General features: G+C 46.5%; 1 protein-coding gene across 3 annotated transcripts in view; it reads left to right on the top strand.

Moving 5' to 3' along the window:
* The window catches only part of CACNA1C (calcium voltage-gated channel subunit alpha1 C), a 665077-nt gene that overhangs the window by 483300 nt on the left and 154935 nt on the right, over nucleotides 1-26842 (top strand). For 2 of the 3 annotated variants that reach the window (XM_019793444.2, XM_034646388.1), the window contains one exon: nucleotides 25299-25389. In XM_019793444.2, the coding sequence (XP_019649003.2) occupies nucleotides 25299-25389 (91 nt within the window). Of the gene's footprint in view, nucleotides 1-22520; nucleotides 22596-25298; nucleotides 25390-26842 lie in introns of all 3 variants that reach the window. The other variant, XM_034646389.1, reaches the window with a different exon arrangement.

Below are 26842 nucleotides of genomic sequence, written 5' to 3'. Positions count from 1 at the left end.
TTGGCCCAAACCAGTGTCTTCTGACCCTCCCGTCTAGCAGCTACTGAGCTAGAAGGGCTTCTTCTTTCTCCCTCTTTCTCCTCCCTCCTCCTCTTCTGTGATCCTTCCTCCTTTCAGTCAGCCACCAGGTCTTATCATTTGTGCCACACACACACACCAAAGTCCCCTCTCCCTCTCCCTCCTCTTCTCTCCACCTCTCTTCCCCAAGGTAGTAACCACCTGGCTGCCCTGCCCCCAGCCCCACTTCTACACACCCTGCATGATATAGCAGAATTCCTGTATTTCTAGAGCTGACATGTCAGTCTCCTGCTCAAAGGCTCTGAATGTCTCTCCACAGCTGCAAAATAAAGCCTAAACATCTTCTATCCGTATTCTCAGCACCTCTGATCTGTCCCAGCCAATAGCTTCAACATATCACTCCCTATTCCCCTTCAGCAAAACCAGACTACTCTTGTTTTCCAAATAGGCCTGCTACTTTCTCACTTCTGGACTTTCATGCATCTCTGCCCAGCATACCCTCTCCCTTCTCACTTCACTCACCTGCTCTGACCCTGCCTGCCAGCTCAGTGCCAGGAGCATATCTTCAGTCCTCCCAGATGCTCCATCTCAGGACAGGCACTGCCAGACACTCTCGACCTCTCCCCTGCCTCACCAGTATGAGTGGGGATGGCCCAGTCCTCTTGTCATACAGAAAGCCTTTGGGAGGCAAAGACTATGCTTTACCAACTTCTTATTCACTCTCCCACTTAGCATCCAGGACAGTGATTTATATTTAATAGACTACCCCCTTCCAAAAAATACTGAACTGAATTGAATTGAATCCAGCTCTGTGGATCAAGAATATTAAGGTTTTATATCTCTACACTACTACCTACTTGGCCAAATACCCTTTGTCTAGTCTTAGCCACACTCACAGTAGATCCTCAGAAAATGTGTCATCATTGACAGTGTGGATAGAAATGATTTAGGGCCTGAGGAAGTGGGCCTAGAAGAACAGCTGGAAGGAGCTAGAATTACAGACCCACTGAAAGAGAAAGCAGGATGGTCAAAGGAACAAGGAGGTGAGATCCTTCACTTGCATATTCTCTCTCTAATGGGGAGTCATTGTTCCATAGCTTGTGCTTTTTGGGTTCTGAGATTGGATAGTGGACACGTATCAGCCATTTATGGTCTCTCCTGATAGAGGCAGGACAGGGGCAAGGGCATGACAGGGGACATGTGTTTCCTTGAATGCAAGGTGGGAAAGACATAGATTTCCTCCCCAAGATCATCTTATGTGAGTATATTACCTCCCCAAGATCATCTTATGTGAGTACTCCTATCCTCATTTTATGGATGGGAAAACTGAGGCTCAGAGAATTTCACTTGTTCGTGTCACATGGCTTTTGCGTTGCCCCTAACCTCAGCTAGGTAGGCCTTGAGCCCAGTTCTGCTGGCTCTATACTATACTCCTTTATATTCCTATATACTCCTTATACCATAGCCCCACCCCTCAGTGATGTCAGGACTGTCCTCCTCCTCCAACTAGAAGGGAACCAGAAAAGGGCCCTGCTAAGACCCAGAGGCCAGAGTAGCCTCTTCATCTCCTTCATTATAGCATTTATCACCTTTGGCCTAATGGGAAAAGCAAGATGGACAGAGAAAAGAAGAAGAGGGGAGGGCAGCAGATGGGAAACAGTGGCAGGGAAAACTGATCTTAAATGTTAACATAAAAGGGCATGAGTTTGATTTTTAAAGAGAGAAAAGATGAGCTTTATGATTATAAGAACTATGTTTGACGCATGAAAGGAAGTCATAGTGTTATCTTGTTCAAGCAAAAAAAAAAAAAAAACAAATACATTAACTGAGATCAAAAACTATTCATCTCGTGGTGAGGGGGGCACCCAGCTGGGTCAGTCAGTAGAGCATGTGACTCTTGATCTCAGGGTCATGAGTTCAAGCCCCATGCTGGGCATTGAGCCTACTTAAAATAAAAAATAAAATACATTTAATCTTTTTTTAAAAATCCATTTGGAATGGTTTAAGAGAGAGTCTTGCTTGAAATAAAACATATGAAGTATATGTTTAAATAAACCCATCAGAATTTCTTTAAGTTCAGGGCCCCTTTTGGACCTGATTAGAGGAGAGTGCTGTCAACCAGAGTACTCCAGAAATGGCGTGTTCTAGCTCACTGACCATCCACTCTCCAGCCTTGGCAAGCCCACTGTGAGGGATGTGATACAGTTTGTTTCTGATAATGCAGGATCATGCAGTGCTGCAGGGCCATCCCTTCCAAGCCTCTAATAATCCCAGGAACCTTGGTATGATAGGGGCCCAGAAGAAGAATCTCTGGCCAGGGACAGCCTCACAGTGAGAGTTCATATGTGGTATTTTTGGAGAAGTCTTGTCACCTACCTGAAGCCACAAAACACTTTGACCAATGGATCTGTCCACTCAGCCTCACCAGGGTAGGCGTCCAGTAAAGTGCTGATTTGATTTTAATTTGGTGCTTTGCAAACAGATCGACACACCTGGGAGCTGGAAGTAGCTCAACAAAGGGGTCCAAGGAGAGATGAAGCATCCTAAATTTTCCTTTGAACCATTTCCTCTGATAACCAGTGCTCAGCCCCCAAACAGAACCACCCACAGTACAGTTACCTTTGGCTCCCAACACCCACCCCTCCCTTCCTTCCACATAAACACTGGGAGATAAAACCCCCATGTCACATCCAGATATATTACCTGTCAGAAAGCTGTTAGTGAAGGAGAAGGAGTGACAGCTCCTGCCTCTGTCATTGCTTGTTGATGTGGAAAATCATCATCTGGTGATGGAGGGAGATGAACCACGTACTATATTTCCATTATCAGGGCACGTGGCATGGGAAGCCAGTGGAAGGGGCACAGATACTGAGATTGCTGGCCTTACAGTGGTGAACAGTTTGGAGGAGACCCCCAGGGGGTCATGCACATGTTCGTTTAAGAGAGACATTTGTGCATTTGCTTGATACATGTTTAAGTAACAACTGGCCACTCAGAATACCAAGATAAATAAACACAGTCAGTGTCCTCAGGGAACTTACAGCCTAGTGAAGGAGACAGATGTACAAACAGGTTATAGCAGTGAGTTGAAAGTATGAACAAGGTACTGGAGAAATACAGAGGAGAGGGAGTAACACTTGGAAGAGTGTGGATGGGGCTTTCTACCCAGGGAATGATTCCAAAAGGGTGCCATGTCAGCCAGGGTGGGCTAATCGTCATAAGCAACCTCCAAATCAAGTCTGCCTCCTGACACAGTGAAGGTTACTCCTGGCTCCACAGTTCGGTGTGGGTTTGGTGTTGGTAGGAGGGAACGTTCCCCTCCACACAGGCTTCAGGAACCAGGGCTTCTTCCTGCTCGCAGCTCTACCAGCCCCTGGGCCTCAGAGGCCTCTGTGGATCCTCTGCATCTGGCCAGCAGAAGAGGGAAAGGAGAGGGAGGGTAGAGGGGCATGTGGGAGGCTTTGAAGGCCAAGCATAGGAGTGTGGGCATGGCTCCCATCCCCACCTCATCAGCCAGAATAGTTCTCAGCTCCAGCTAGCTTCTGGGGGGCTAGGAAACATAGCCTAGTTAAGTGCTGGAGTGGAGGGGTGGGAAGGGGAAAGAACAACCGGGGTTGGGTAGACACATGGCAGGGCTGTGCCACCCACAGACTGGGAGCACTTCAAGAATTCAAAAGGATGAGAAAGGACATTGCAATCTGAGGGAACCACATAAATCAGTTGTAAAGGCAAGTAATAGGAGGAAGAAGGCCAAGAGGATGAGGAGGAAGGAAAAGACGTTACTTTAGGGTGCATGGGGAGAAACCAAAGACTAAGCCAAGAAGAAAGCCAGCCCTAGTCCCAGAGGGCTTCAGATATGACCTCATCCTGTGAGTAAGGGGGAGCCACAGAAGAGACATAAGCAGAGGTCACTGTTGAAAGGCCACCACAAGCTTGATGGGAACCAATGGTTGGAGGGAGGGAGAAGCTGGAACCAGGGAGGTCAGTCATTTCAGGGTCTGATACGACTGAAATGAGGATCGAAGAAGAGGGATGCATTGCAAAGATGGCCTTCCACAAGTCGCCTGCAACCACTAGTACAGTCTTGGGAGCTGACCTACCAAGGAGACTTTGGAATAAATTTCCTGTGCTTTTCCAGACCCAGGGATGGTGGAGGGGTTACAGCAATGGCCTGTCCCCCTGAAGGACTCCCCCGGGAGCTGGTTTGTCCTGTCTGGGAGCTCTGTCAGCCTTTGGCCCCTGCTGTTCCAGACCTGTTTCTATCCATGACCATAAACACGCCAACAAGCAGTGCCTTTCCCCTGACAGATGCCACATGTAGAATTCAAATGTCTCTACCTCATTTAATCCCTGCCCTTATGATTAAGTGGTTTATGAAAAAAAAAAGTTGAGTAACAACCCCAAACATAGGGCTTTGATAGCTCCATTCTTCAGGATTACTTCATCAAATGGAAATGCACATGCCTCTGGTGATAACTACAGTGTTTCCAGAAGAGATTTATGCTCCCATATAATAGGAAAGATTTTGTCCTCTTAAATAACTATAGTACCTGCTGTAAGTGCTGGGCTATTAATCATTGTGATCACTTTGTGTTTAAGCCTCGTGGTTAGTGGGACGGGACTGGAGCCTGGTCAGAGCAATAGAGAGGCGCCCTCAGGGAGTTGCTCAATAGAAGGGTGGTCCCCTGGGAAGATGGATGGAGCTCTTAAAACCAGAAGGCAAAATGTCAGTGCTAGGCTGGGCTACAGGCAGACAGAAGAGGGAAAGCTGGAACAGGGAAGGCCGGGCCAATTAAGTATCATTCCTGCCTCCATCCAGGCCGCTGTAACTAATTCCCATAGATTGCCTGGCTTCAACAACACACATTTATTTCTCATAGTTCTGGAGGCTAGAAGTCCAAGGTCGGAGTGCCAGCATGATCAAGTTGGTCCTCTTCCTGTTTATAAAGGGCTGTCTTCTTGCTGTGTCCTTATGTGGTAAAAAGAGCACAAGCCATCTCCCTGGCCTCTTCTTTTAAGGCCACTAATCCAAATCTTAAAGGCTCTATACTCATGACCTAATGACCTCCCAAAGGCCCCACCTCCAAATACCATCACACTGGGATTAGGGTTTCAACATACTAATTTGGGGCAACACAAACATTCAGTCCATTGCAGTGACCTTTCTGTGTCCCTATACTAGGCCCTGGATTCCTTCTTTAGCCAAGTGGGTGGCTCCAGCACAATCAGAAAATCACAGAATCTTAAAGTCCCAGGGCCCACAGGGGTCTCTAGGTCACTGAGTCTATCTCCCAGCCTCTGGGGAGAACCACACAGTGTCCAATCGTGCCTTACCTACCTGTTAAGTGCCCTGGTGGCTAAAAGAAGCGTCTGGATTACTTCTATAGGGCCCTATCTCCTCTAAGACTGGTTTGTTTTCTGAAGACAGCAAAGGGCAGATTTCCTCCCCACTCACAGTGCTCACAAACTTACTTTCTCTCAAAGATGCATGCAGGTTTCAACACTCCCAGGGCAGATCACAGAATGTGCTCAAGGGTAACAGTGGGAACTGGGCAAAATGTGGGAACAGTCAGTGTTGTTCATTTCCAAACACCTGACTTTAAGCCTAAACTTGGACTTCACTGCAAAGGCCATAAACTTTCCTCCTCCTGCCCCCAGTTTGGATCCTCCAGCAGGACCCACACATATAACATTCAGCACCACCCCTCCTCAAAGGAGAGGATGAGCAAGAAAAATGTGTTTGCACAGAAGACCCTATTCCCAAAATATAGTCCATGAACAAATGGTCTCCTGAGGTCATCAAGGAAGACCAGAGCGAAAATGTCGAATGTCCTATTCCAGATGATATCTCCAGAGAGCCTAGGAGAAAAAAAAGGAAGAGAAAGAAAGATTTAGCCTTTTATTCAGATTCATACAAATATATACTCTTTGCAAAATAGACTTAATTCTATTAGTTCATCAGACTGACCAAAAGTAGCCCCAGCAAAGATCTGCAGTGGTGATTCACTAGACAGAGCTTTGATGAAAGAAGTTTAAAGTTTGTCCTTTCCAAAAATACATCTTTGAATTTTGACAAGGTTCTTTGGTGTTGGTTTGTTTTATTCTAATTTTTTTTTACAAAAAAAAAGTATGGGTATTAAGATTTTTAAACATCTGGACAAAAAAAGGCTAATCATGTCCTAAAAATCATTTGCCAGACATAAAGCTGGTTTTGACTAGCATAGCCTAACTCTTATGGACAGGACTTCACTGTACCTCAGATGCAGGAACACAAACAGTCCAAAATTTGAGGTCAAGAGAAAATATAAACACAGGCTCAAAGCTGTTAAAGAATTATTACAACTGCCCTGGAACTTGTCTGTGCTTTGCTTCAGTGTGATATAATAGATCTATTCTCAATGACTTACTGACGAGGTGGAAAGCCTTAATTATATGCTTGACAGGCTGGCTTTAAGAGGAAAAGCCTTTGTTTACCTTACCAATTCCAAGCTTCAAATCAGCCTGTCCAACCATTATACCTCATTTCAGTGACTCATGAGATATGATAATGGTATCTAATATCAAGCCAGTTATTCTGTTAACAAAATTCTCTGAAAATAGCAACACGTACATATAGATACAGACATACACACACACACACACACACACACACACACACACACACACCATACACAAGGGCAAGAAAAAAATGAGGACCTCTTAATTGTCAGAAATATTCAGAATTAGAGTCTCATTATATTTATTATTACTTGCTTCAGTAAGCTGAGTTCAGCTATAACTAGAAGCTTGGTGTAATATTTGCTTTGCCCAGAAGAGACAGAGAAAAAGATCCCCCCATCACCTGAGGGAGAGTCTCTACTTGGCATGAAAAGTAAAGCCAGTGGTAGAGGGCCCTAGCCCCCTCGACCCACAGCCCGTTCAGCAGGGACTATGGTCATTTGCTGACAACCAGGCAAAGTGCCCTAGGTTTTCACCAGGAAGATCACAAGCCTTAGTAAAAATTGTAAAGCTTCTTCTTGAGCCTCTCTGATGGTATACAATCATTTTCATTAATTTAAATTTCCATAATCGCTTAAATCCATGCGGTCATGCCCCTTGATTAGGTGAGTTGAGAATACAGCAGTGTGAGATGAATGGCCCTCACCTTTCTCTCCTAACAGGATCAGAGTTTTGGGTGGGGATAGCGTGTGTGTTGTAGCAGCACTGAGGAGCCTGAGAAAAACAGGTCGCCCAAGCTTCCAGGCCCACTAAGTTACCAACTGGCAATTGTTCTCAGTTTCCTCGTTAGTAAAATGAGGGGTTGGGCCAGACAGCTGTGAAGATCTGTGTTTTGTTTCTATAGTTCTAAGCTGACATACATCAGCTTTAGTCCTAGGAGTCTGAACCAAACCTCTATATTTCCAGTCCATCATACCGTAGAGGAATTCAGTCAATTCTAGAAGCCTGCAGTTCCCAGACCCCCAGAATTGGTACAGGGTCTCCTGCAGGACTCCCCAACCCCTGGAAGCCAGCCTGTTCTTCCAAAGACCCTCCTGGCATCTGCACGCGTTCTGCCCTCCCTGCCTGGAAAGCCCCGCTCCACCATCTGCCTTTGGAGCTGCATTGTCTCCGTTCCTACCTCCCCTAACTTCTCCTCCTCTCCACCTCTCCTCACTCCCAGAACACCTACTCACAGCCTGCACAATATAGTGTCTATTTATTTATCCATCTTCTACCATCTGCTGGGTGGCATACCTCGTGAGGGTGGGACTTTGTATTCTCAGCACTGGCGCAGAGCCTGGCAGATAGGCAGTCAATGAAGCTCCGTTAGAAAGGGGGGTGAGAGATGGGGGGAGAAAAGTGGGGTTGGCCTGACGTCTGGAACTCTGCCATTCGGAGCAGATGACTGGGGTCTGCCTTGTCACTGTGTCAGAGCTAAAACCAGGAAGGGCCAGATCTGATCCAGCAGAGGGTATATAATGAATCAGACATACAGATTCATGCTTTGTCTTCCATTTCTTGTCTGCCAACATTTCTTTCTAACTTCTGCGAGAGGACCAGATCATTCCATGGTGTTTTTCTTCAGGTTCCCACCTCTTCTCCCATTTATTCTTCAAATACATTCAGAGAAGTATCGGAAATATCTTTATTCTATGTCTCTCTCCATAAGGCCAGCTAGCCGCAGTCAGGCAATGGTTAAGAGAATACCAAGAATAAATGCTTAGCAACTTCTTTAGGATGGGAAAGCTGAATACGTTTAAGGCTTGAAAAGGTCAATCTCTTCCAAGGGGGCAGAGGTTTGATTTCATCCATTATGTGGTCTTTGGCATAATGCTCGTTTCATTCACTGGATGCGATGGAGATTTATGGAGTAAATGTTATCACAAGCTGAGACTTAATGAGATCTCAACTGTATCTCCTGGATGTAGTGGAAAGCAACCATTTTGGTAATAAATAGAGAACAGCATCTAATTTGTAAATTCCCCTTTCCGTTTCTAAGTATAATCAGATCAGTGAAACTGAAGGGAATTGTTGATGACCCAAAATTATTTTCCATGCCTCAGTCTGGCCAGGAAGCTTCGCTCCTAACGGAAATGGCTTGTTGCTCTGGCAATGGTAGGGGATGACATTTGTCATTAGACTAACCCAATTGTTGCATATTAAAAAATATGTTTAGACCAAAATCTATTTAAAACCAAACTGGAACTGAGGCTTCATAGCTCTGCTACTAGTGTCACTGGTTCATAGAAGCAAAAATTCTTTTCAAGTAAGCTATGGAAATCTGTAGCAGGGGCCACTCTTAAAAGGCCCAGGACCCATGTGACTTCATCTTGACCCAACTGAGGCATCCAGAGTAAGGCTAGAAAGACCACCATGGTGCCCAAGTTGTGGTCGCAAATAACCTTTTATGGCATGGCAGACAGCAGGTTAGGAGACCAGAACACAATCTCTGGCAGTTCTTGGTTTCATTTAGGGTTTAAAAAAAGAATTAAAGGAGCACAAAAGGGAGGTAAATGCAGCTATCTTCTTTCCAGTCATGCTTAAATAGTTTTCCACATTAAATGGTAGGTAAAGATTTTTACGGATTGTCTTCTCATGAGCTGTTAAGCATTTCCAGGTCAGGGACCACGGCATGGGGAAGTCACTGTTAGCACACAGTAGGAACTTCATGAATATTTCATGAAAGGACTGACAAAAATGATGAAGATATGGAGGAGGTTGATGGCCCCAAAGGGAGCATGGTTAACTGCAGCTGGCCTTAGGGATTGGCCCTGGGAGCACATACATCATCACTAATAAATGTTCAGGCTCCAGATGACCTTTTAGATGCAAAGCAAGTGATCTTGAGATTCTTTTGTTTAGCCCGCATTTTGCTTTTCTGTTCCCCAGTAAATATGTACAGTGTCCAGGCATTCTACCCACGGAGTATTATTATTGAAAATTATGAACCACAGCTACCACTTATCAAACACCTCCTCTAACTCATAGTATCTTTAATCCTCACTTAAGCCTCCAAGATCTGTAATATTGTCTCTTTTTTCAGATGAGAAAGAAGAGAATCAGATCATTTGCCCAAGGCCAGGCAGCCAACAGGAGGGCTAGCCAGGGCTCATGCCCAGGGCTGTCTGACTCTAACGGCCAGCCTCCTTTGTCAGGCAGGAAAGAGGCGAGCACAAAGAACAAGATAGCCCCCAAAATATCTGGTGATAGGGAGGGGAAATTGAGAGGAAAGAAGACCCCAGAAAGCAGTCAGGAGACCTGGTTCCTAGTCTCAGCTCTAATACAAATATCTCTGGGACCTCAAACAAATCCCTCCCCCTCTAGGCCTCAGTTTCCTAGGATGTAAAAGTAATAGTCAATCTCCAGTTTTCTATAAATCTTTGAGCATTCTGATCCCTTAGAGCCCCCTTTGGCACTGTCTTTTTCTTTGATTCCTATATTCCAGAAGTGATGGCTGGCTGGGCTGGGGAGAGAATATCTTCATTTTGCAGACCTGGCTCCCCTCCTCTTGGCTGGGCAGCAGGTAGCTACAAGATAGAAGCCTCTGTCCAGCATCCAGCAGCTACTTCATGGCCCACACTCTTCTGTGGTTCCCAGAAGCAATATCCTGATAACTTTGTCTTTGCCTTGAAAGCACCTAACGGTAGAATTTCAGCACTGGAAAGTGTCTCAGAGGCTCATTCCTGCTCCCCTGGTGTCTCCGGCTCTGTCTCCGCGTGAAACTCCTCTATAGCATCTATGCAATACAGAGTCTTTCCCCCCTTTCTCGAACACTCTGTTGGGAGGACCTCACTAGGTCGCAAGAAACCCCCTCCATTTTTGTGCACCTCTGGGTTTATAAGAAGTCTTCCTTCTCCTGAGCTGCCATCTGTGGCTGTTTCGCTTCCACACACTGGTCTAGATGTCAGGGGCGCAACAGTGCCCTCCCAGTGGCACTGGTAATTATCCTTGTGCAGCTAATTACACTGATTGCTTCTCTCTTTCTGCTCTCCCTCCTGCCTTACGTTTCCATGAAGGGCGTGCTTCTGCCATCCTTGCCCACCTCTTCTCATTGGTCCTCTCAGTAACCAATGAGGGAAGCACTGAGCTGTTTAGACTACGTGTCCTTCCCAGACACTGGGTCAGTGCTAAGGAGGACCCTGGAACACCGGGCTCCTGGCTCGGGCACAGACGGTTTCCACAACACCTCTCTGCCTGTGTCTCTCTTTCTCCCACCCCCATGCAGCCCCTCTTTCCTCACCAGTGCTGACCTCTGTGCTTGGTCCCTCCTATCTGCAAAGAAGCTTACTCTCCTACAGTTTTACTGAAATAAAAAATGGGCTACTGTCTCCTTTCTGCTTTCCCCAAATCAGGCACATACCCTATCTTCACTCCTTTGCAGCTAATCACCAGATAAGGATTACTCCCACAATGCAAGCAACAAAAGCAATAGAGTTCTGTGAATCTGCCTGAGGTCCCCTTCTTCCCACGCACAGACCCACCAACACCTGTTCGTCATGCAATCCATACAACCAGCACTTCCCTTCCTTCCTTGAATAGCCTGTTCCTTATCCCACCTACCATGACAAAGACTCCATCCAAAAACCAGAACTTCTGTGTCCTTCCTTCTAGGTTTCCTGGGCTGCTGAGCCCACAGCACGAAGCCTCATAGAATGTAGGCTTCAGAAGGGGAGCCGTAACCAAGAGGTAGCAGGACACCCCAGGCAGTGAGGCCCAGGTGAACCCAAGGTCGAGCCTCCCATCTAAAGTGACTTGCTGGAGCATTAGCATTCCCACTTCCTGCCAGTGCCTCCAGGCCTTTTGCTTGTTGAAGACAGTGGTCCCTGTTCTCTAGGTTTCAAAAACCCTTTCTCTCTTCTAAAGGAAGAGTAATCAGCCTTTCCAGCAAACCCAACTCTCCTGAGAAATTACGGAAGAGTTCTAAGATTAGGGAAAAGAGGGAGGAGGGATGAAGGGTGAATAATACCTTTGATTCGGATTAAATCTGGAGGGGAAGAATCTGGAGGGAGAGGCTATGGAGCAGAATAATAAAGTGACATTGTCTGGCATTAACACCCACCAGTTCTTGCACATCTGGCTTCAGTTGGTTTCTCTTCCTCTGCCTGATTCAGAGTCACCCCCACTGCTGTGGTCCTGAGCAAACCTACCCAGCAGTGGCTCATCTTGGCCCTTCCCCGGTATAGCCCAAGACGGAGGAAGGAGCCTTCAGTGGGTGGCTGACTGTGTGTGCTCCAATCCCCGCCCCAGTGAAACAGAATAAATGAGGCAGTGTCGACCCTGGCCCATCCCAGAGATGCTCATGGGCACCCCTCACCGAGGGTGAAGAAGAGCCACGGAGGAATGCTGAAGGCACGCTTGCAGATGGGCTTCTGGGCCTCCAGCAGAAGTCGAGCCCTGCACCTGGCTCTGCCACACTTCCCTTCTGGTTTCCCAGCAAGTCAGCATCGCGCCACGGAAGGTGCCTGCTTTCTGAGGGCTGTGGTGGAAGGGAAAGGACAGGAGAGGAAAGCAGAGAAAAGCTGGTGAGTCAGTGAGGTGTGGCTCTTCCTTCCAACCATGACCCAGAGAGTCAAAGGCGCTGTTGGCTGGGGGAGCAGCCGCGAGCCGAGGACGGGCAAGACCTGCACCCTCGCCCCGGCGCTGCTCCTGCACAGCCTCGGTCTCCTTATGTGGAAATTGTGGCTGAAGACACCTTCCTCCCTGGTTCTCTTGCCAGGTGGTTGTGAGAGTTAAAATGGCATCGTTTCCTGAGAGTAACACCAAATAGCACTGTACTCTTTCTAGCAAGCAGCATATATACTAGAGCACTTGAACTGCATGGTGCAAACAGTGCGTGTTTCGGGAGGAAGAGCTGTGATTCTGTGGGATTCAGGAAGGCTTCAGGAAGGCAGTAGGACTTGGAGGGAAAGAGGGTCTTGTGCCTGTGGAGGAGCCCAGGGGACAGTACTGCAGGGCAAAGACCAGATGTCAGTGGGTGTGTGGCGGCTGGCCAGCACCTTGCATGCAGTGGCATCAAACCAAGCCGGCCCAGGTGACACATACCAGAGGTGGAGAGGAGAGCTGGATGCCTGCCCCCGAGCATTCCCTGGGTGGAGATGGAATGGAGTTTGGGTGAGTGGAGTGAAACCAAATCACAGGAGCCTCGGGAGACAGGCTGAGGGTTCTGTGTGGTGTGGGACAGTGAGGTGACATGATGAGATGGTGCTGAGGGAAGGCTCCCCCAGCAGGTGAAAGAATCAGGTAAGGGCTCCAAGAACCACTTCTGTCTGGGCCCAGCCCCACCCCCCCACAAACAGTCCACAACGTGGTGATGCACCACTCCAGGCATCCTTGCTGTAAAGCTCAGGGAGGTTTTTTCTAAGCAAAAGAAATCTTAGGAAGCTCCTCTCAAACTCCCAGCAAAGGCTTGAAAACTGCTAGTAATGACTACTCCATGGTCTTTCAAGGCAGCCAGGCCACTTTGGACATGTTTCTTGCATCAGGGCAAAATCTTCACCCCTCCAGTTATTATTTGATACCTTTTCCTTGTAGAACTACTTGAAGCAGGCAGTATCTTCCCCCCCAAGTGAAGACTCCAAATATTTGAAGGGGGTAATGAGGCCTCTTAACCTACCTTATCTAGATTAAACCTTTCCAGTTTCTTCCTAGAACATGACGTACCACCCTTCACCATCCCACAAGTTCTCCATCCCAGAACTTCACCTCTGGCTGCTGCCCCTCCAAGAACTTGATCCTGAGCCCCGAACCCCAGCCTAACAGGATCTGACTGATGCAGAGGAAGGGAGCACCACTTTCCTGGGCCTTTGTCCAGGGTGGGGGGCCTAGGATCATGTGAAGTGACACTGCAGGAGGACCTCTCCGTGACAGATGTGGGCCATTAAAGGATCAAGACGGACCCAGGACTGCATCCTCACCCCAGAAAGAAGGAGGAGAGTAACAACTGAAAGCCTCCAGCAAGCAGAGTGGGGAGATTAATTAAAGTAAAGGACTTGTCACAGAAGGGGGAGAGCTGATTGATATTCTGACAGCTGCCCATAAACTCATTGATGAAATGACTGGGGGCTGAAGAGACACCATGGGGTTGGGAGCTAAAGTGACTCACTTCACATAAATGCCACTAATGGAGGCAGCCTCAAAATTTAAGGCAGCAATTTACTTACACGCTGGAAGGGAAGGCAAGGCCAAGTCCCTGACGTAGAGGTGGTACCCCTCACTCAGGGTGGCTCCCACTCTCTGGGTACCCGCAACTTTTGAGATTCTGCTGGGTCCCTGGAGGACTCCTTGCAGGAAATCTGACCTGGGTCAAAATTATCTTGAGCAGCAGAAAGCAGCGAAGGGGAAGACAGAGCCCAAGAGAAAAGAGAAAATAAGAGTGAATCGTGAGCTCTCTATAGCCTTTGTAAACAGCAAAGAACAGGGCGCAAAGTGTAAAACTCATCCACAGTGGAATTTTGGAATTCCAGCCAAGGGGAGAGCTCAGCTGTGGTGTTCCAGGGTGGACTTTGATCCTCTCCATGACGTAAGTGAATGAAAGTGAGAAAGGTGGCAGCACTGGATGGTGGAAAGAGGACTGTCCCTCTACCACCAATGAGCCTTATGACCCTGGGCACATCACTGACCTTCTCTGGACCTTAATATTCTCACCTATGCAATGAAGGCTACACCTTCTAGCCCTGCAATGCAGGTATGATTCAGATCTGCCTTTGCGGTGCAGAAACTGAGCCAGAAAACAGTGAAGAACCACATCCAAGGCCACAGAGCTCCAAAGTGTAGAGACAGTATGCAGACTCAGGCCACCAGGCTCCAGAGCCCATGCTCCCAGCTGTGCTGCTCTGCATACTGCCTCCCCCTCTTTGCCAAGAAGAGCTGGCAGGGAGGCCCTGGGCAGGGCTGTGAAATAAGTGGCTTCTCCCCCAGAACCTCCACCTGTATTTTCTGCTCCTCTTCTCCCCTCAGTGATCCAGGCACATCGTCAGGGCCCTCTAGTCTTCTCTTATGATTAGGAAAGGACTTTACAAATTCATGCAATATATATAATGACTAAGAAGGGAGACTTAGCATAGCATCTACCACATTTCAAATGCTGGATCTTACTAGCTGCTTGCTTTGAATAAGTGAGTTAAATTCTCTAAGCCTCAATTTCCTGATCTATAACATCAAAACGAACAATGGGGACATATAATCCCGGGTAGGATTGTTTGAAGCTTGAATCAGTCAGCATATGTAAAATGCATGGAGGAGTAGCAGTTATGTAGTGAGTGATCAAAAACTATTACTCAATACTGTTAGTATTAAGATAGAAATGACTGATACTACTATTACACATCCAAGAATATTTGCACTCTGAGGGGACAAGACCCTAAAATGAAGGAATGACCAGTAGACATCCCTGGGCTGGGTTGAAGAGGGATGGAGGGCACAAGGCATTCTCTGTCCCTTTTATATCATTCCACATGAGCAACCAGCTACTGCTAAACCAGGCTTTGGGAATTAGAATAATGTCCTCCCTCCAGCCTAAAATTAGTTTGTGCCCTAAAAGAATTGAGTTTCCGAAGGGATCCTACACAGAAAGGCCACCATCATCATGTCCAGAAGATCCTGTCTCAACCCCAATGGCTGTGGTGAGCTCTATTTTCCCTGGGGATGTCCATGCTCTCCTGCGTGATCGGATGTCCTGTTTCCCCTATCGTCCCAAGGGCCTGAGAATGTTCCACGCTGCCCTGCCATCCCTGATGAAGGTGGGGCAGGGTGGGGGAGGAAGGAGGGCCATGGGCCAAAGTTCAGACGTTTGTTTGACGCAGCTGAACTTCCTTCCCCTGCCTCCTCCTGCCACTGCCCACCTCCCCTTACCCGCGCCAAAGGCCCGACTCAGTGGCGCCACAATTGTGGGGAGAAATTTTCTGCTTGGGAACACTGGGTGTTTATGGCCTGCTGAGAGTACAACGACCCTGGTTTTCTTCTTTGGATTATGGCTGCAGATCAAGGGCAGGCATTTATGCCTCCTCCCAGTTTACAGCAGTAATAATAATTATTACGATGGCACATCATGCTTATATTGTGCCTTTTTAATAAGGCCACTTTGTTTGGCTTCTTAATGTTTAATCCTGTTTTATATTTATTTTCTGATGGCTTAACATCAACCAGGTTTTAATTGCTTATGTGGAGGAAGCCTTGCTGGGCCTGGGCTAGCAGGAAGCTTCTGAGAAGGCTCTGAAGGCTATGGCACCTTTCTCCGTGACATTTCAACCCAGACAGACCACCACGGCTGGGCTCCATTTTGCTTTCTCTCTCACCATCTCTTGCCTCTTCTTTTCTACAATTTACTTTTCTCCTCTCCTTCTCCTTCTCCCTCTCTTTCTTTCCCTTAGAAGAAACTGCAACCCATCATCTAATTTATAATGTAAGAGTTGAGGAAAATGAGACCCCCCCCCAATCATCATGTGATTTGTACAGGGTCTGGAGCTATTTCATGGCAAGGCCAAGGTGAGGATTATCTTTGGCATTTCCTAGACTCGTGGTACTAGCGGGGTTCCTAAGACTCTGATCTGGATAAAGACATATAAAGACCTCCTTCCTTCACCTGTCAGCCTGAGACTATATTTGGCCATGTGTTTGACCTATCAAACTGTAGAAAAGTACTAAGGAATAACTTTCTTAATTGTTTTTTTGTTTTGGGGGGGTTTTTTTGCAAGAGAATATGAAATGAAATGTAATATAGTTTCTTCCAAGAGACTCTTTTGGGGCAGTAACAACAACTGGAATGTCCAGTTCTATTCTGCCATGGAGCAAAAGCAATGCCCACTGTAATACCCTACACCACTAGTTCTTATCAATTAATTCTTCAGTATTTGAGCAAAATTACTCTGGAGGTTGCCTGATGTACCCAGGGAAGTCCTGGGTGCAAGGCCAGCCATTCTGTGCCATTCACTAGCTTTCACTCTGGAGACAACTAAGTTCAACTCGTGGGAATTACCTTTCACTTGACAGGGGGATACTACTATCTACCTTCCCTGGACCAGAGGGCTCCATTAGTCAGGCTCCTGACAGAAAACAGGTAGACTCATAAAGCAGGTTATTTAAGGAGAGTTAATAAAAAAAGATGCAGGAAAGTTTAATGAAGTCAACAAGAGATAATGTGGGACCCTAGGGATAGCACCGTGGGCCTGCTGGACGGACCTGAATGGACAAAGTGAAGGAGCAGTTTCCAGAAATCAGAGAGGGTGGCCGTGAGGAGAGGCTCATGTGATCAGACTTGCGGTCTTCAGCAACAAGAGGCAGCCAATCTGTACCAGCCCTGCACGCGGTACCAGGGAAAGAAATACCCCTGCCTCACTTTCCTCAGGCCTCAGAGACGTCCTGCTGGCACTTCCCATTGGTCGACACAGCACAAAGCCCTAGCATAGGAGAAGTTGTTGATGCAGTTTACAGAGGTCAACTTCCTGGAGTACAGGGCATAGCAGAGAGGGATGGAGGATGCATCTGAAGGACAAACCCTCAAGATGTCCAGCATGTAGGAGTGCCTTTAAAACTCCATAAAGATAGAAAGTGTTGTTATTATAGTTCCAAATCTAATACCATTGGGATCTGAAAAGGAGTCCAGAGAATTCTAATATAAAGACTCTGGCCTTGAGAAAATTATAACTTAGTTAGGGAGATAATCTAATATTCATACAGTAAACTATAAGAAACACAGATTAAAATTAGTTGGTAATATTAGTAAATACAGCATTTACCATTTTACAAAGTTTTTATAAGTATTATTTCACTTAATCCTTACTAGAACCTCATGAACTAAATAGTATCATTAATCTCTTTTTACATATAAGGAAACCTCAGAAAGATTAAATAACTTACCTGTTTCATGGCTGGGAGAGGGTCGAACTAAAACTTGAATTCACATTCTAATTTTAAATCCTCATAGATAACAATGTTCCAGGAGGTCAGAAGTGGGGACTCTGTGGCAGTGGGTGGTCCAGAAAGGCTCCACAAATGAGAACTGGGCCTCCAGGAATGGATGAAATTTGACGAGTTCAGGAGTCAGCACGCTTTTTCTCTGAAGGGCCAGTTGGTAATTACTTTAGTCTTTGCAGGAGCCTCTATTGCAACCATTCAGCTCTGCTGCTGTAGAGTGAACAGCAGTGGACAATACAGAAGTAAAAAGGCATGGCTGTGTTCCAGCAAAACTTTACTTACAAAACAAGTTGTAAATCCAGCAGTTTGGATTTGGCCCAAGGGCTATTGTTCCTTGACCCCTGGAATACGTGAAGAGGAGGCAGACAGGCTATGTGACATCATAGCTACGAAAGCCCAGATGTTCGAATACAGATGGCACATTCAAGGGACAATGAGGAGGGGAGCCCAACTTGGGCGGAGAATTTCTGCAGGAAGTAATGGGAAATGAGGATGAATCAATAGTGTCTTAGTCAGCTAGAGCTGCTGTAACAAAGCACCACACATAGACAAGGTGACTTAAACAAAAGAAAGTTATTGTCCCGTAGTTCTGGAAGCTAGAAATCCAAGATCAAGCTGTCACCAGGGTTGGTTCCTTCTGAGAGCCATGAGGGAAGGACCTGCTCCAGGTCTCTCTCTGTGGCTTGTCCCTATGTCTTCACATTGTCTTCTCTGTGTGTGTGTCTGTGTCCAGATTGCTTCTTCTGATCAGCATACCAGTCAAATTGCTTTAGAACCTGCCCTCATTATCTCATTTTAATTTAATTACTTCTTTAAGACCCTTTCTCCAGACACAGTTACACTCTGAGGTACAGGAGCTAGGACTTCCTATGAAATTCCGAGGGGCACTCTCAGCTATCACACATAGCATGGAGCCAGATTACAGAGAGTTTTAGATTCCAAATTAGAGTCAGTGGAGTAGGACATTAGAAATCCTTTTGCATGTTAGTCATAACTCAGATTAGTACTTTGAGAAAATGAATACTAATTATATCACTCATATACAAAAAAAGATAATAAAATGGGCATCTGCCAATTAAATGGCAAAGCAAATTGTTCAGTTCATCCAAGAGAGCGTAGAAGCCTGAGTAAATGGATCCTGGCAGTCTGGCACACCCAGGATTCAGCCCATTGGCTCCATATGGCATTCCACAGCACTGGAGAAGTACACGTTGGGTGAGAAATGCCCTCAGTTCCTTAGGCTTCCAACACCCCAACCACTGCCTGGGGTGTCTGGCCCTGATGTACCAACCCTCTCCCAACAAAAGAAGATAAAAGATTGACAGCAGTTGATGAGTTCTCTGACCTTGGGTAATGAGGCTGCAGCTAAATTCCAGAATGATGACCAGGCATTTCTCTTAGCAGATGTCAAGAAAGGCCAGCCATTCCTGCTGAAAGTCACCACAGCAACTTGCAAAGCCCCATCCCTGGGACAGTGTCAAAGCCATTTGGGTGACCATAGATTTCAGAACTAGGCAGATTTCTCCATCTCTCCCAGGTCCATTCTTCATTCCCTCACATGGAGCTTTGCTCTGTCACTCGGTCAATTGTAATGAATAAAAATATCTGAGACAGATAGCCTCGAGAAGCAAGGCCAGATGTTTTATGTGTGGATGGTTTTCCATGCATCTCCCCCCAGCCTAGAGAGAGGAAGGAAGGAGGGGAAGAGGGGAAGGAGGGAGAAGGAAAAAGAGAGTAAAGGAAGGGAAACTTGAGAAGATTTTGCTTACTGTTTCCTTTGTGGATTGATCCCTAAGTAACCTTAGTGACTTTCTTAGTCTTTATCAAAACTAACGTTGCTCTCAAACCTTGGTCAGAGCCCCTTCTGAAGTCATTTTTTATGCATGTGGATGAGTATGGCCATCTTTGGGGATACGTATTACATCATGGTAGCTAAATGAATTGAGATCTAATTTCTTTTTATGGCAATCGTGAGTGCTCACACACTGGGACAACCTGGAGCAGATTCACCACTTGAAGGTTTGTTTTAAGCAGTATAACGAACTGACCAGAGACATTAGTTTTACAAAGAACTTCTCTGTTGACCGCAGCTTTGGAAAGGCTGGTCAGCTGATCTGTGCAGCCATGCTTTCAAAGCACTATCTGGTGTTTAATGGAGGATTATTAAATTTTAGTAAATAAGCCTTCAGAGAGTTTGCAAACCCACATGTACCAGGAACTGCCAATCTTCACCATGGCTTAGATCTAGCGCTCCTCTCCCAGCATGATTCATATGATTTCCAAGCAGGTAGGAAATGGCTTATTATATTCCCCCCAGTATCCACACAACTGTTCTCCAAGCAGCTCAGGGGAGACATTGGTTATTGTGAAACAAGATCTGTGCACCTCCCTTGAGACATAGAAATCATGTACCAGGCACCATTCAAGCAAGAGTTGTCACCAAAAGAAAATATCTCGGGGAGAGAAGACATTAATTCAAGATATAATCAGTTGTTGGCGAGATGGAGTCAACACAACTCATTGTAGCGGTTGTGATATTACTAAAAGTATAATTATGTTATCCACCACCTGCAACAGCAGCTGTTAATTATTCTTTCAGGAAAATCTCATTTTCTTTGGGAATCTTCTCACCAGAAGTCAAGGAACAGGACAGCCCAGAAAACCAGACTTGATGCATGTACCTGCTAACAATGAAGTTAGAAAGTCAGAAAACTAGCTTTCTAACATTCTTCTCAGTAATATCCTTCCTAAATCATTCAAGAAGCACACTTCATTCCGCAGAGGGCATGTTATTATGACACAGTCTGCAGATGAGCACACATCAAGCTTCATTTTACAAGCTTCCAGAGGGTTGCCTTTAGAGGAGAGGTGCTCTCGGGCGCCTGGGTTCTTTGCTGTATTTCTGCCTTAATTTCCAGCCAGTTCATCATTTGAGTGGCCTCGGGAAGAGGCAGAGTCTCCAGCTCATCCACCAAATAGTATCCAGCATTTATTAATTCTTATCTTTCAACAGTTTGGGCATTCAGACTCCAAGAAGGACAGCAAGTCCATCTCTCTAGGGCAACAAATCCCTTAAAGAATCAACTATGATCCTGCTGTCTAATCCCTTAGTAATAGGAACACAAATTGCATTTTCACCCATCTTATTCCCTTAGGCACTTTCAGCATAAACTATCACAAATAGGCACTAATGTGTTAATGTACTGCTCCTTCCAGGTGAGAGATTTTCATTTCAACAAGGAACCTTCAGATACATGACTTGACCCAAAAGAGCAGATCTAGCAGACACTACTGCACATTCTTAAGGGAAATGATTTACATGCTCTTCAAATCCCTTTCAACATCAGTGGCTTCCAACTTTGCCCACACGAAAGACCAGCCCTGGTCAAATTCAGTCATACATTGAATGGCCATGTTTTTATCAAGCTCTTTCTGTTGTTTTTAAAGTCATCATGCAGTTATTTCTGAAAGCAAACAATATGGGGCAATATTGATGCCAAGGCCAGAAGCTGACTAATGCTCTGTATAACAGGTCACAGTGTTCTGGGCTTTCCATTACTGACCAGGACTCTTGTTCCCCCAGACAACCATGTGAACACACAGGAACTTGGTGACTGGCAGCCTCATGTTGACCCTTTTACACCTCCAAAAAAAAGACCACTCTTTATGAGATACTTACTTCAGTAATTGTTATCATTCTAAGCTGAGACATATCTTTTACTATAAGGCAAATTGGAACCAGGCCATTGATTTCAGCTCCTAACCCTCAGTGCTTTTTTCATATGGGATTTTTGAGAAGTGTTTGCTTATTCCAAGCTTTGTATTTTAAAGATGCGTGGTTGGGATATGGCCCTTTACCTAGGTTAAAAATAAGACTGATCCTTTTTTTCGTGAACCAGTCTTCAGAATTCTCACTAACAAGCAGAGTTCAAGGATGCTCACTGAAGGTGATCCAAGTTCCAGGGGAAGTGGATAAAATAAAGAAGCACCTAAAAACCTGGATTGACCTTCCCTTCATGCCCTTTCCTGGAACTGATGGGGCCACCTACCCATTCCCCCATCAAGGCACGTGCTTCCTTTTCCAAGTGGTAGCAGATTTCCCACCTCATTAATAAGTTGCAACTAAGCCTCATTGACCACTCATCCCCAGCACCCTCCAGAGGGGCCTGGCAGAAGTGCAGTTCATACTAGTTTTGTCAAACAGAGTGGAAAAATTCTCTCTCTCTGGAATTAGGTAAAGGATTTGACAACCAGAACTCAAAGTCTATTGCAGAAGACAGAGTTCTCCCTCCTCCATTTGTGGTAATAATTGTCTTTACAATCTCCCTAGCACACTCTTCTTCAACTATAGCCCAGTGCCAAAAGAAGCTTCTAGAAGTCTTCTCCCTTATACACCAAACTCCTCAAAAGACTACCCATAAACAAGCAATCGAGCAACTACCTCACCTGTTAAACTGATTAAGAGCAGATACATACACACTTTGGATGTGATCAGGCCTGAAACACTTGGTGGGTCTTTATTGAATGGGACTGAATAGTTGAATTGGACAAAGGGGCAAGTAGATCCATGGGCTGTTTTCCATCTGCAAATGGCATGATCTGAGTGTAAGTGGTGAGGGAGGGGTGGATCCACTACAGGTGGGGAAGAGGTCAAGTCACCTGGCCATCAGGTAGGAGTGAAGGGGTAGCACCAATGCTAGTTTGATTTTAGCAGTTACCCTACTGGAGCCTGTAAAAGGAGCACCTCCCCAGGGAGTCAGCAGGGATGAGTGGTGGCCTCTTCCAGGAAGCTCTTCCCTCAAAGCCACTAACTAGATAGATCAGTGTAGACTAAAGCTTCTGCTGGAGTAACTCCTTCTCCTCAGGGTCCATCATTTGTTTTGTGTCATTAATTCATGTGATTTGGGATTTTGGTTCTACTTTGTTATGTTTTCTTACGTGTTTTGGTTTATTGTTTTTTACAATTTTCTTAGTTTATGTTCAAAGATGAAAATGGATGTTCTATGTGAAAGCTGAGTTCCTTGTTTCTTTCTTTTGCCCGTGGCTGACTGCATGCTCTCTATTGATGTCTTGTTCCTGGTTCTTGACACTGACCATCTTGTCTGTGAAAGGAGGCACTCCAGCGGGCTTGCTTGATCAGAAGAAAGGGAAGTTTGCTTGGTTTAGTCACTCCACAGAAACCCATGGTAATGTTGCCCTGCGCTCTATGTGTGTAAATGTGCATTGATACATACCAGACTCTATGGGAGGGCATTTTTCTCGATGGTTTGTGATCCAGTGGTCATGAATGTGTATTGTGTGTGTGTGTGTGTGTGTGTGTGTGTGTGTGTGTGTGTGTGTCTGTAGGGGGATGGTAATCTGTCCCACTCAAAGCCACTGCCCTATCATCTCTTCGTATGTATAAAGTCAGCAGACATGACAATCAGCAGCAGCTATTCCTTGGTGGAACCCTTCCTTTGGATAGTGCCCTCCAAGATTAAGAACACTGTAAATGCCAACTTGGTACTGCTACAGGCGGTTCCTTGATTTAGGAGGTGATATGGTTCCTCCTAAAGCCCAAGCCCATCCACTCCTAATTTGGTTGTATTTCCAAGCCTAGCATGACCACCATCATACCATTCCATTAACACATAAGGGGCTCTCTGGAAGCAAAGTTTCACAAAGTCAGAGCTCTTTAACTTTATTTTTTTAAGATTTTATTTATTTATTTGAGAGAGAGAGAGAGTGGAGGGGAAGCAGAGGGAGAGAGAGAATTCTAAGCAGACTCCGCACTGAGCACAGAGCCCAATGCGGGTACTGATCTCACAACCCTGAGATCATGACCTGAGCCAAAACCAAAAGTCCAATGCTTACCTGACTGAGTCACCCAGGCATCCCCAGAGCTCTTTAACTTTAAACAATGATGCTTGAAAAGTTAAAGGAATCTTAGGTCAGAGATGACCAGAGATAGATGGATTGAAAGGACTGATGTCTCTTCAGTTGTATGACTTCTTCCATAGTGTGGATGGAGGAAGGAACCTGGCAAGCTCTGAAGGTGCTGTCTTCCCAGTTCCCTGTGCTAAAAACATCCCTAAAGTCTGGCCTCACACACCAGCTCCCTCAGACCTCTGGCTACAAAGGGTGTGTAAATGCTGTAAAATTCAACACCACCATTTGACTATTCATCATGCTCCTACGATGTTTCCAGTGCCTGATTTGGCTATAAGAGCCTCATCCTGTTTTAAGGTATAGAGTAGGGAGCTAGTTGACGGAGGGGCAGTCAAGATGAGCATGGTGCAAGGGGTCATGACACTTGTACTCATGACCAAGTCCTACCTCAAACACGCTGTGTGAACTTGGGCATCTTCTCTTCCCTAAACATCACTTTCCTGTCCTATAAAGTGAAGGGAATAAATTAGATCTAGGTAATATCCAAAGTCTCATCCAGTACCAACCTTCTTTGAAATGGCATCTAGATTTCTTTTTACCCAACTATATTAAAAATGAGTCCTAGGGTAGAAAGGTCTCTCATACATGACATGTTTGACTGGCTTTCTATTTGTATCTTACATGTTCCTGAAATGAGTCTCTTCTCACCCACCCATCTTGTCTTCATCCAAAAGAAATGAACCTTGGAAAATCACCATCCAAAAATATTATCCATATAACCAGTAAAAGGTTTTCCTGGGCTGTGGTGGCCGTATGGGGACTTATACAAGGTGCCATATCACCCAATGCCACACCCTCACTAATTGCAGATTCTGTGGCTGCTGAAAGTTAGTGATTTTCTCACCACATGAGGAGTTCTGTTCTGCAAGGAGAACGGAACCAGGACCAATGCTGTAATGGCCACTCTTAAGAACAAGGGTTGCCAAAAATAAAACTCATTGTTGCATCATATTAAAAGGGTAAGAGAAAGTGAAGAGGAAGAACTCTCTTGAGTGAAACTTCTATTTGAAATAAAAAAATAATGATAAAATAATGGCTTCTCTAAGCCACTACATTGGGTTCCAAGCTAGAAAATTCCTGCCACTCTGGAAATGCAACCCACTGTTGCCTTGGGGAGGGAGTGGAGATTGATCAGATTGTCACCAGTGGAATTAGATGGTTTATATCCCAAGTCAGCCTCCTGGGGTCAGAATGTCAGAATTGCTGGAAGGGGAAATGACATCCCAGTCTCCCTGCAGTCTATCTTCAAGATACATTTAAACTTAATTGGTGGATTCCACAGTTATGCTCCCCACTCCTGGTGTCTGTAGTGCTAGTTTGAATCTTAGTACCCAATTCTGGTAAAAGTCATTTATTTCAAGCTCCCTATTTCAGGTACGGTCCTATATGGAACTGACTCAAGACCCAGGGTGCACTACAAGTAAGGGGGCAGTCTTCCACATCCATCTAGTACTTCATGAGGCAGCAAAAACATCTTTCTTACAAACAAGCTAGACCCTAAGTTTGGGGATGAAACCCCTTATTATTGGTGGGTGAGAAAAAAGCAAAATAAAATGTTTTGATGAAAGCTCCTCTTTTTATGGCTAGTAGTGGATACAAATGGAAAAGCTTGCACAGACTTTCTGAAGGCACAGAGTTGTGGGTGGGAAAGGATTCAATATTTTCAGGAAGTGTTTCAAAGTGTTTTCAGGTAGTAAGTCCCACTAGTTAAACTCACCATAGACAAGCAGCAGGCATGATGGTCAAGGAAACCCCCAAACTTGGCCATGGCAGTGTCAGTGCCCCAACCTGCTCATAGCAGCACCGCTGCCCCCCACACACACTAAGAGATGCTGCTCAGGCTCTCCCCCTCCCAAGTAACCCACAGTCTTGGGACCAGGTGTTTTGCAAACTAATGCTCTTCTCTCCCCTTTTCCTCCCCACTCTCAATACCTTGTTCTGCATCCCTTTGACTCTTGTAGTGAGTATGCCCACAAGCGAGACCGAGTCTGTCAACACTGAAAACGTGGCTGGAGGTGACATCGAGGGAGAGAACTGCGGGGCCAGGCTGGCGTGAGTAGGCACCGTGAGCCCAGGGACTCGGGCTTTTCCAGGGATGTGGGCAGGGATGCTGTGTCCTGAAGTCACCATGCCCATCATGGGTGAGGCAGAGGCCAGAGAAACAGAAAGCTCAGGCAGTGACTTGTGTGGGGAAAAGAGGGCCCTGGCTTGAGCAGGGGGAGGAGTCTTAACATTAAGGCCAGTCTCCAGTTCTGCACTCCTGTGAGAGGGTCTGACTCAGGATTTGGAGCCCCTGTCCATTACATCAGAGAAATATAGAACAGGGGTAGGGGGATGGTGAGGGGAGGTTGTGGGTGGCTCTGAAGTCTGTTTCTTCCCAGCCCCTCTCACCACCTGTCACATGAGGCATCTATGTGAGGGTCCCTGGGTCCTGCTAACCACCCTTTCCATTTTGGTAAAATTGACCTGGAAGAAGAGAAACAGGTAAGAAAATACCCTGGGAGATAATCAACATGTTGGTCCTTCTCTGCCACTCTAGTTACCCTCCTAGTGAAGAGAAACAGAGATGCCTGAAGTACAAACTGGAGTTAATACAAAATTCACCTGTGCTTAGCCTGGAACATGGCCAGGCACCTCCCAAACGTAGCTCCAGCCTAGATGCTCACAGCCTCCCTTCCCCTAGATCAGACCCCAGGCCCACAGCTTCCCTTCCCTAGATCAGACCCCAGGCCCACAGCTTCTCTTCCCCTAGATCAGACCGCAGGCCCACAGCTTCCCTTCCCCTAGATCAGACCCCAGGCCCACAGCTTCCCTTCCCCTAGATCAGACCCCAGGCCCACAGCCTCCCTTCCCCTAGATCAGACCCCAGGCCCACAGCCTCCCTTCCCCTAGATCAGACCCCTGGCCCACAGCCTCCCTTCCCCTAGATCAGACCCCAGGCCCACAGCCTCCTTCCCCTAGATCAGACCCCAGGCCCACAGCCTCCCTTCCCATAGATCAGACCCCAGGCCCACAGCCTCCTTCCCCTAGATCAGACCCCCAGGCCCACAGCCTCCTTCCCCTAGATCAGACCCCAGGCCCACAGCCTCCTTCCCCTAGATCAGACCCCAGGCCCACAGCTTCCCTTCCCCTAGATCAGACCCCAGGCCCACAGCTTCCCTTCCCCTAGATCAGACCCCAGGCCCACAGCTTCCCTTCCCCTAGATCAGACCCCAGGCCCACAGCTTCCCTTCCCCTAGATCAGACCCCAGGCCCACAGCTTCCCTTCCCCTAGATCAGACCCCAGGCCCACAGCTTCCCTTCCCCTAGATCAGACCCCAGGCCCACAGCTTCCCTTCCCCTAGATCAGACCCCAGGCCCACAGCTTCCCTTCCCCTAGATCAGACCCCAGGCCCACAGCTTCCCTTCCCCTAGATCAGACCCCAGGCCCACAGCTTCCCTTCCCCTAGATCAGACCCCAGGCCCACAGCTTCCCTTCCCCTAGATCAGACCCCAGGCCCACAGC

The sequence above is a fragment of the Ailuropoda melanoleuca genome, chromosome 16 (genome assembly GCF_002007445.2).
Source record: "Ailuropoda melanoleuca isolate Jingjing chromosome 16, ASM200744v2, whole genome shotgun sequence".
Taxonomy (NCBI): domain Eukaryota; kingdom Metazoa; phylum Chordata; class Mammalia; order Carnivora; family Ursidae; genus Ailuropoda; species Ailuropoda melanoleuca.
Note: the sequence above shows the minus strand (reverse complement) of the source record. Positions and strands in the feature narration are given on the sequence as shown.